Source organism: Podarcis pityusensis (genome assembly GCF_964106645.2).
Source record: "Podarcis pityusensis genome assembly, chromosome: 4".
Lineage (NCBI taxonomy): Eukaryota > Metazoa > Chordata > Lepidosauria > Squamata > Lacertidae > Podarcis > Podarcis pityusensis.
This window is the reverse complement of record NC_138027.1, coordinates 189,995-200,109: the sequence shown is the minus strand read 5'-3', so window position 1 is coordinate 200,109 and position 10,115 is coordinate 189,995. Positions and strand designations below refer to the sequence as shown.

The window sequence follows — 10,115 nt, the reverse complement described above, 5'->3', positions numbered from 1 at the left end:
GGGAGCGCGCAGCCAGTGGGGAGAGCGAGGGGGAGAAGCTGGGGGACATGGCGGCCGAGGAGAGGGAGCCCTCGTGGCTGATGGGGGAGCGTCGCAGAGAGGAGGAGGAGGCGGTGGCCAGGTGGGGGAAGGCCCGCCCCACGGCCGGCTTGGGGGGGCACGGACTTGGCGCCCGGGTGCGCCACGGAGGTGATGAGTGGAGGCGGGTCGATGCGGGGCTTGGGCTTGGTGGGGAAGGGCTTGCGCAGGGAACTCTCGTCCTTCAGGCGGGCGATTTCTGTGAAGACGCTGGCCAGGGGCTGGAACTGGGGGGCACCAGTTGAGGAGGTAGTCCCAGTTGTAGCTGCCGCGAAGCTCCTCATCGCTGGCCACAATGGCCGTCAGGGAGCCGTCCACGCAGGGCTTCCCGTCCTCCGGAAAAGAGTAGTCTTTGGGGGCGGAGGAGACGCTGAGCCCACAGCCGGCCCCCAGGTAGGGGCCGCTGCTGCCCCCGTCATCCCGGTAGAGCTGGGGGGGCTGGCCGGGAAGCAGCAGGCCCCCAGGCCCCTTCCGGTTCTTGAACCAGTGAGCCGCATCCAGAGTGGCAGGCTCGCAGGAGACGTCCGAGAGGCGGTCCGCGTCCGTCTGGATGCCGGAGTCGGGTCCGCGAGCCACCAGGTGCTCCTGCAGGGAGGAGGTGACGCTGGACATGCGGGGGCACTCGTTGATCATGCGGATTTCGTCGTCCTCGGCCGCCTCGGCGGAACCTCGCCCGCTGGAGTGGGAAGGGTCCAGAGACCCACCCCGGGTGTAGGGGCCGGCCGGTTCCGTGCCATAGCCGGGCAGGGCCTCGTGGTAGAGGCAGTCTCCGCCGGGCAGGGCCGGCTCGCCGTGACCCAGCTTCGGCAAGGAGCCACTCTGCCCATGGGCCAGATCCACCTCCTTGGGGCCACGGCTCTGCCGCGAGCGGACCAGGGCCAGCACAATGGCCACGGTGGCCAGCACCACCACCACGCCCAGGGAGGCGGCCACGGCGACCACCAGGAGCAGGTTGAGGTCGGGCACCAGGCCGAAGGAGGTGTGCGTCACGTCCACGGTGACCTGGGCGGAGGCCGAGCGCGAGGCGGGCAAGGGGCTGTGGGCCTGCACCTCCAGCACCATTTCCCGGGGCTCTTGCTTGGGAGGCCCCCCCGAGGGCGCCTGGCTGTCCACGCGCAGGTAGATGGCGCCACTGGTTTGGTTGATCCCGAAGAAGGGAGACGGCTTGAGCAGCGTGTAGAGCACCACACCATCAGGGCCCCCGTCCTCGTCTGTGGCCACCACGGACCCAATGCTCTGCCCCCGCTGGGCACCCTCGGGGACCTGGAAGCTGAAGGCCGGGCTGAGGAACACGGGGTCATACTCGTCCTCCCCGGTCACCAGAACACGCACGGTGGCTGTGGCCGATGTGTTGCCAACATCCGTGGCCTGCACCCGCAGCTGGACGGCCTTTGTGCGCTCAAAGTCAAAGGGCTGCAGCGCGTGCAGCTCCCCGGAGCTGCTGTTGATGGCGAAGGCCTCCCCGCCCTCGGACGGCAGGAGGGCGTAGCGCAGCTCCCCAAAGGCTCCCACGTCCAGATCCACGGCCCGCACCGTGGTGACCAGGCTCCCTGGCGGCAGGTTCTCCCGCAAGCTGCAGCTCAGCACCTCCAGGGGGAAGTAGGGGAGGTTGTCATTGACGTCCTTCACCTCCACGGTGATGGAGGCCAGGGCAAAATGGCCGCCTGCTCCGTCCGAGGCCCGCGCCACCAGGGTGTGCAGGGCCTGGGCCTCGCAGTCCAGTGCCTTTGCCAGGCGCAGCGCCCCTGTGGACGGGTGCAGCTGGAAGAGCCCGCCGGGGTCCCCGGAGCTGATGCTGTAGCGGACCTGGCCGTGCACCCCCGAGTCAGGGTCCTGGGCTGCCACGCGCAGCAGCTCTGCCCCGGGCACGGTGCCCTCGCTCACGGCCACGTGGTAGGCAGAGCGTCCAAACACCGGGGGGTTGTCGTTGACGTCCAGCACAGTGAGCAGCACAGGCACCACGGCGCTGTGCTGAGGCACTCCCCGGTCCGACACGGCCACCGTCAGGTTGTAGATGGCCACGGCCTCAAAGTCGAGGGGCTCCACCAGCACCAGGGCACTGGCGCCCCCGGAACGGCCCTCCAGCTGGAAGGCGTGGCCGCTGTTCCCGCTGACAATGGTGTAGTCGAGGGCCGCGTTCTCCCGCGTCACGTCGGCATCTGTGGCTTCCAGGGTGAGCAGGGTGGTCCCCGGGCGCAGGTCCTCCGACACGCAGGCGTTGTAGTGCGGCTTCAGGAACTGAGGCCCGTGGTCGTTGACATCCAGCACTTGGATCTGCACCGTGGTCCAGGCCGAAAGGCTGGGCGTGCCCCGGTCGCGGGCCTCCACTAGGATGTCCAGTGTGGAGCGCCCCGGATCCAGCACCAGGAGCTGCGTGGTGAACAAGGTCCCTGGGAGGGCAGAGAAAGGGCAGTGAGGAGGAAGAGGAGGAGGAGGAGGAGGAGGAAGAAGAAGAAGGAGAGACAGAGGAGGGAGAACATCACAGAGGACAAAGAAGAGGAGAGAGATGAAGAGGAGAAAGGAGGAGAAGGAAGAGCTCAGCCAAAGTCCCGTCCCTCCCAGAACTGCCCCTGCCCCTCCAACACATCTCACAGGGGCCTTTCCGTGGATACAGCCTCCTCCCACTGCTGCCTTCATACCGTTGGTCCGGTGGATGGAGACCAAGTGGCTTGGGCTGGCCAGCTGGTAGGTGACCTCCCCGTTGGCGCCTGAGTCCAGGTCTGTGGCGCTGAGGGTCAGGATGGGGCTGCCGGCTCGGGTGTGTTCTGGCAGTACAACCTGGGAGGACACAGAGGGTTACCTATCATTCCTGGGCATTCATTTGCCCTCCAAGGTTGTGGGGGAAACCTGTTAGCATGAGCTGCCCCCTACCCAGGGGTGCCCCTGTGAGAAGCCAAAGGGGGAGCAGAGCAGAATGAGGGCAATGAGGAGGGGGTCCGGGGGGGGGGAGGCGTGGTCTCTCTGGCATGTGACTGAGCCATGTTGAGCTGAAGGGGGCAACTCACACCTGGACACTTTTTCATATTTGGCATAAGTGATGCTTAAACTAAAGCAGCAACATAGCAATTTGCATCGAGGTTTGCAATCGAAGGTGCTGTCGCTGCCCTGCCCTCTGAATCCTAGCTCTGGGCCGCTTTCCTGCACTTTCCCGCACGGCATTTGTGTGGAACAGCTGCAGAGCTCCCCTACGCAGATCGTTTTGTGCATGGCCTTCTGACGGGTTCTGCCCTGCCTGCGAAGGACGTGCGGCCCCTGAGGGGAGAGGCTGCGCACCTGATACAGGGCCTGGGAGAAGACGGGAGGGTTGTCGTTGACGTCTTCCACCAGCACCGTGACGTTGGCCTCCGTCTCGTGCTGAGAGTCCGAGGCGCGCACCGTCAGCGCATAGCGGCTGCGCTGCTCATAGTCCAGCGGCCCCAGCAGAGTGATGCGGCCCCCGTAGCGCAGGATGCTGAAGGTGCCAGCGGTGCCACTGTCCAACACCAGCATGTAGGAGAGCTGCGGCCCACAGTCCACGTCGTTGCCCGTCACCATGGTGATCTCGGTGCCCAGCAGGGCGTCTGTGGAGTGGGGGGAGGGGGTCAGAGCTGGGCCTGCCAGGGGCAAAGGCCATGCAGAGCTGTTTGGGGTTGCCCAGGGGGCATGGCTTCTCCTCCCCATCTCAACGGAGGGCTCTGTGCCAGCACGAAGAGAAAGAAGCTCTGCACTTGCTCAGAGGTGCTCATGTCTTCAGGTTTTGCAAGTGTTTCCCAGGTGACACCCTCCGTGCCTGCTTTTGAGGGGAGCCGTGCCAAGAGAGCCCCGCTTTCCCAAAGCGCCCCTCCCCCCGGCCAACCAAGGAGGCTTCATGAGCCCTGTTCCATCTACTCACTCTCAGGCACCCGCACCTCCCAGGGAGCAGGGATGGTGGGGCTGTTGTCGTTCACATCCATCACCAGCACTGTGAGGGTGGCAGAGCCCACCAGAGGAGGGTTCCCTCGGTCTGTTGCGGTCAGCACCAGGCTGTGGGCGGAGGGAAGCAGGAGCGTCTCAGGGACAAGGGGGCGCAGCTGATGTCTGCCTGGGGGATGGGGGTCAGGGCCAAGGAGAGGCCCGTCTGGTGCCACACGGTGCCCCTTCCCCTTTGGCATCCTGTGGACTGGCAGCCTTCAGGAGGCCCCCACAGGCACCCCTGCTATTCCAGGGAGCGCATGGCGGGGGCAGAAGAGGGAACTGGCCTGGCCCAGTCACAGACCTACCTTTTTGGGGCCTGGAGCTTGAAATGTCAGGGGGCCCCTTGGCCACCAGCAACGAGGTCTGGGCAAGCCCCGTTCTCTTCTTCAGTGACAGAACTGACAGCTTTACAACATCTGTGCTCCTGACTCTCGGACTTTGGTGTTGTTGAAATATATACAACTTAGACTCAAATCAATGCAGCTCAGATTGGGTCTACTAGACCCACAATTTTTAAGCAACCTGGACTAAAGTTGCTTCTGGGGTCCCCCTGGGATTCAGGGCCCTGAAGCCGAAGCTTCATTAGTCTCACAGTAGATCTGTCCCTGCCCATCCCCCAATCCCTGCCCTTTCTGGACCGGCTGCCTCTCCATGATTCAGTTCACTTCTGAGTTGCTTCCTGCCAGGAATCCCAAAGAGATTCACTGCACAGCAGAAACACATCAATCAAAACAATTAAAAGCAATTACACAATTTAAACACCACCTCTCTCCCTCTACCCAACATCAGCACAGAGCCTCGGAGAGGATAAATGTCTCCCCATGGGCTCCTCGCGAGGCTTGTGGCCAGAGTCGCTCCATGGCTGGAAGCGAGGAGGCCGAAGGGCGGACTCACCGGGTCTGGGCCCAAATCTCCCTGTCCAGAATGGCCGCTGTCGTGATGGCGCCCGTCTGGCTGTTGATGCGATACAGCCCGTTCATGGGCAGCGTCTGGTTGATGGTGTACGTCACCTGCCCGTTGGGACCCTGGTCCAAGTCATCTGCCACAACCTGCCGTGAGAAGACATGGAGAGTCCTGCCCCCGCTTGGACCTGGCCCACCTGCCCCCCCAGCCCCCCCCCCGGTGCTGCTCCTGAGCTTTGCCTGGGGCCCTGCCGAGGAGCCCGCCATCCCAGAGGGCCCCTCCCACCTGGATGACGGGTGAGTCGTAGCCCTGGGCCTCCCAGATGAAGGCCACGTAGTTGGGCAGCCGGAAGCGCGGCCGGTTGTCGTTGACGTCCTGCAGGTTGACGTTCACAGCCATGAAGCCGAGGGAGGAGGCGGACTCTGCCTGCAGCACCAGGCGCAAGCGGGTGCTCAGCTCAAAGTCGAGGCTGCGGGGATTCTGCACCGACACCAGGCCTGCAGGGGCAGAAGGGGGGAGGTCGGCCGCCTGAGCCCCACTCTCTCCCCGGGGAAGCCGTGGGGTGGGGGCCACCCTCTCCCTTGAAGGCAACTTGGGGGCTGCTCTGGTTGGCATGTGGGGCCCTCCTTTGCCGTGGAGGCCTGCGCTCTGCGTCTGGCAAGGGCAGCGAGAAAAGCTGGACCCAGATGGCCAGATCCAGGGGGAGAGAGGCCCTCGCTCCATGGAAGTGGCACCCTGGAGCAGGACCACATCCAAGCCCGTGGAGGAGGAGAAGGGAGCCGGGAGGGAGGGAGGCGGCCCCCACAAAGCCTTTGGGTCTCACCTCCTCCAGGACCAAGCAGGCTTCCAAGGGGGCCTTTTGACCAGAGATGTGGCCCAAGGCCTCTCCTCACGCCCCAGGGCCCTGGCCCTGCCCTCGAGGGCCCCTCCGTACCTGAGCTGGGCTGGATGCGGAAAGCGCCCTTCTCATTGCCGCTGACGATGCTGTAGGTGATGCGGCCTGAGGAGCCGGCTGTGTGGGTGGCTGGGGTGCTCAGCACGGTGGTGCCTGGAGGGGGAGGCAGCCGGGGGGGGGAGGCCTTTAGAAAAAGAACATCCACTTCCAGAAGGAAACCTGCTTTGTGGTTAGTGGAAGATTCAGGACAGATAACAGCAAGCACTTCTTCATGCAGCACAGAGCTAAACCACGGAACTCCCTCCCACAAGAGGCAGGGGTGGCCACCAACTCGGATGGCCGTGAAAGAGGTTTAGGCAAATCCATGGAGGAGGAGGGGGCTCCCGAGGCCCACTAGCCAGGATGCCTGTGCCCACCTCCACGGTCAGAGGCAGCACTGCTTCTGAATGCCAGTTGCCAGAAACTGCAGGAGGGCAGAGTGTTGCTCTTGTGCTCTGGTCCTGCTTGTGGGTTTCCTATATTATTATTATTATTAATATTAATATTCAACCCTTTATCAAAAGATCCCAGGGTGGTGTACAACATTAAGGACACATTTTATGGGCAACTGCTCAGCCCCTGTGAGAACAGGATGCCAGACTCTGAGGTTTCCTCTGGGACACACACACAGTGGCCTTGGTGCTCCCACTTTTGGGCTGGGGACAGACAAGGCAGCCCCCCTCCCCTTCTGCTCCAGACTAGCCAGCCAGAGCCACCCTCTGCCCATACCTGTCGCGGCGTTCTCTGGCAGCGTCACGTCGCTGGTGCTGCGGGGGAAGCGGACCCCCCGGAAGGCCTCGTCTTGCAGGTGGATGACCACCACTCCGATGGAGGAGAGCGGGGGCTCCCCCAGGTCGCTGGCCAGGACGAAGACGGTGCGCTGGCGCTGGGTGAGGGTGCCCAGGGGCTGCAGCAGCTGGATGGCGCCTGTGTAGGTGTTGATGGCAAAGGCGGGGCTGGGGGCGGCCAGGCGGTAGAGGAGGGAGGCGTTGGCGCCCGCGTCGTGGTCCTCAGCCCGCAGCGTGGCCACCACCCGCTTGGCGGGCGTGTTGCGGGGCAGCGTGACAGAAAGTGGGCTGAGCGGAAAGGCCGGGATGTGGTCGTTGACGTCCTGGACGCTGACCGTGACCTGCACGGCAGCACTGCGGGGGCTCTGCGGGGACGAGTCCACGGCCACGGCCACGAAGCGGTAGGAGTCTCGCTGCTCCCGGTCCAGCGGCTGCGTGGTGGTGAGGCGGCCTGTCTGAGGCTCCACCTGGAAGGTGCCCAGCGACTCGTTGGCCAGGAAGTAGGAGACGCGTCCATTGGGCCCCTCGTCCGGGTCCTGGGCCTCCAGCTGCAGCACCAGCGCCCCCACGGGCAAGTCCTCCGGCACCTCGGCCACGTAGCTTTCCTGGGCAAAGCGAGGGGCGTTGTCGTTCAGATCCAGCACTTGCACGTGGAGTACCAGACTGGCGCAGCGTGGGGGGGAGCCATGGTCACAGGCCTGGGCGGTCAGGGCGTAGCTGGCCACACGCTCCCGGTCCAGGCCTCGTGCTGTGGACAGCTGGCCGGAGACGGGGTTCAAGGCGAAGTCTTCCTCAGAGTCTCCAGCTGAAGGGAGGAGCAGGAGGAGGGTGAAGCTTTCCTGGACTGGCACATGACTGCCCAAACTACCCCTCATGCTGGTTTCTCAGCTGCCCACGTGTCAATCCTCCCCTGCCTGAAGATTGCCTTACCCACTTCATGGAATTGACACTACAGGCATCCCATAACCCCCTTTCTGAATTGGAAAGAACTTAGTCTGGAACTCCTTGCCTACTGGTATCAAACAGGCAGCTTCCCTATATTCCTTCTGACATTCTTGTTCAGGGAAGCACAGAAGTGCTGGTGCAGATTTTATCTGCTTTAGCGTTTTAACTTTTTGTAGGCTTTAAAGCATCACTGCAAATTTTTCTTGATTTTCTTCTTTCATCTTTTTGTAAACTACTTTGAGGTTGTTTTCCCACAATTGAGCAATGTATAAATTTTAATGTAATGAATAAATAAATAAAATCTCCAAGGTTTAATACCTGCATGGATCCACTCTGAAATGAAGGGGGACCAGGAGAAGGAGCCCCTGGTGGGGTGGAAAACTTCTGCCCTCCCCTGCCTTTGGCACTGCATCTCCCCAAGCAGGGAGTCTCCCTCCCTCCCTCCCTCCCTCACCTGCCAGGCGGTAGGTGAGACGCCCGTTCTCCCCTGCATCGTGATCCGTGGCCCGCACGGTGGTCAGCTCCACCTGGCTCTGGTTCTCTGGGACCTCCAGGGAAGAGGCCTCCGCCTGGAAGGTGGGCGTGTGGTCGTTGTCATCTGCCACCAGGATGCGAACCGTGGCCTTGGCCTGGCGAGGGGGCAGCCCCTTGTCCCGCGCGTACACTGTGGGGAGGGGGAGCAGGCTGTGAGCCATAGAGAGTCTGTCTTGGTACTAGAAGGAGCCGCTGGCCTGTGGGCCTCACAAGAGCCCCCCCCCCCGAGGACCCCCCTCCCCTCCCCCACCTTACCTGTCAGCAAGTGCTCTGCACGCTCCTCATGGTCCAGGGAGCGCCGGGTGCTGATCAGACCCGTGTGGGGGTCAATGGAGAATTCGTCCCCAGAGATGCCGCCGTAGGACACCTGCCCATTGGATCCTGGCGAGATACGCAAGGGAGGCTGAGCATGGGTCCTACTCTTCCCCCACATCGACCTCCTCACAAGCGCAGCCCCACAGGCGCAAAGGCCCCTCTTCCACACCCTCCCAACCACACTCAGCTGACCCCCCCCCCGGCAAAGCCAGAGTGTTAGCAGGGCAGGGACTGGGGACCCAGCTGTGGCAGCTGCCAGAGGCTGGCATGTTCAAACTGGGCTTCAGAAGCCTTTCAAGACCAGCCTGACATGGAAACGGGGAGCCTCCTGGTCCAACCACAGACTGGTCCAACCACTGCCAAGGAGCAGACAACGTCTCTGCCGCATGGGAGCTGCTGCTGCTCTGAAGCTGGGGAGTGGGCAGGGCTGAAGCAAGAGGAGGTGCTCCAGCAGGCAGCCAAAGGCAGGCACCAGCTAGGCCAGGGGCCCCTGCGCTTCCACAGAGCGGTGGCCACCCAACACCAAATGGTGCTCTTGCCACCCACTGGGCATTCTGGCCATTTGGTCGGGTTGATCTGCTGGGCGGAAGCCACCTTGGCTAGGCCTGCCTCCTCTGTGGTCTCTCTTGCATTTGCACCCTCCTTTTGCTCCAAGGATTATCACCATTACATTCTAGCCGCCCTCTTGTGAGGGAGGTTAGGCTGAGATGTCCTGACCAGCTGGCCAACTGTCTCCATGAGCCAAGTCCAACCTTTCCTCCCCTGGCCCACCCCAGTGCCCTCAGCCCAGGCTGGCAGAGGTTCTTCACCCACTGATGCCCAGGAGTTCAGAGGTCTCCAGTTTCAAAGACAGAAGGCCTTTGGCACAATATGCAAGGAGGACACAATGAGCCCCCATGGAAAGGGGGCTTGTGCTCTCTGGCAGACCCCATTGTCTGGCCAGACACTCCTCCCCATCCCTTCCACTTCTGGGTGGATGGCCCTGCAAATGACCACAGGCCGAGGGTCAGGCTCTTACCCAGGTCGGGGTCGGTGGCGTGCAGCTGCAGCACGGGGACACCAGGGGGCAGGTTTTCTGCCACACTGGCTTCGTAGCTGTTTCTCTCAAAGGCAGGTGCCTGGTCGTTCACATCCAGCACATGCACAAGCAGGAGTTGCGTGGCAGAGCGCCGTGGCAACCCGTGGTCCGTGGCTACCACTGTCAAGTTATGCTGGGACACTTCCTCCCGGTCCAGCGTCCTCACGATGGATAGCGCGCCTGGGAGGAGAGCAGGAGGCCAACATTTGAGATGGAGATGGGGCATGAAGGCACTTTGCCTCAAGACCGGCAAAAGGGGGTTGCAGGGATCTCATAGTTCTGGGAATCAACTCAGAACTCATTGTTATGGGCTGGAGCAAGACTCTGCTCTCAGATTTCTGGCCAGTGTTACTCCAGTTGGAAATGTATTTCTACACCTGCAAGCAGTGCAAGGAGGAGTTTCATCCTTTTATGTAAAAAAGTATTCTTCTGCAAAAGTCCAATTCAGAGAAGGAAGAGAATAAAGCAGTTGTTATCCAGAAACCCTTGTCAACAATCACTGAGAAGGTAAACCTCAGAAGGATGTCAGTAGCATTTCAGAACTACCAAAAGATGGAATTTCCCCCTCTGTTTTCTGCCAGAACCCTCATAAGGAGCTGTTGCCCCA

At 62.1% G+C, this 10,115-nt stretch overlaps 1 protein-coding gene across 1 annotated transcript in view; it reads right to left on the bottom strand.

Annotated features, from left to right (window-relative positions):
• DCHS1 (dachsous cadherin-related 1) overlaps positions 1-10,115 on the bottom strand; it is a gene marked incomplete at its 3' end in the record, with an annotated part of 31,376 nt that overhangs the window by 1,783 nt on the left and 19,478 nt on the right. Inside the window, 13 exon segments of the mRNA XM_081003883.1 lie at positions 7-157; positions 159-311; positions 313-2,468; positions 2,718-2,856; positions 3,352-3,638; positions 3,950-4,080; positions 4,906-5,060; positions 5,200-5,411; positions 5,849-5,962; positions 6,578-7,441; positions 8,036-8,245; positions 8,371-8,496; positions 9,449-9,688. Of these exon segments, the coding sequence (XP_080860009.1) occupies positions 7-157; positions 159-311; positions 313-2,468; positions 2,718-2,856; positions 3,352-3,638; positions 3,950-4,080; positions 4,906-5,060; positions 5,200-5,411; positions 5,849-5,962; positions 6,578-7,441; positions 8,036-8,245; positions 8,371-8,496; positions 9,449-9,688 (4,938 nt within the window).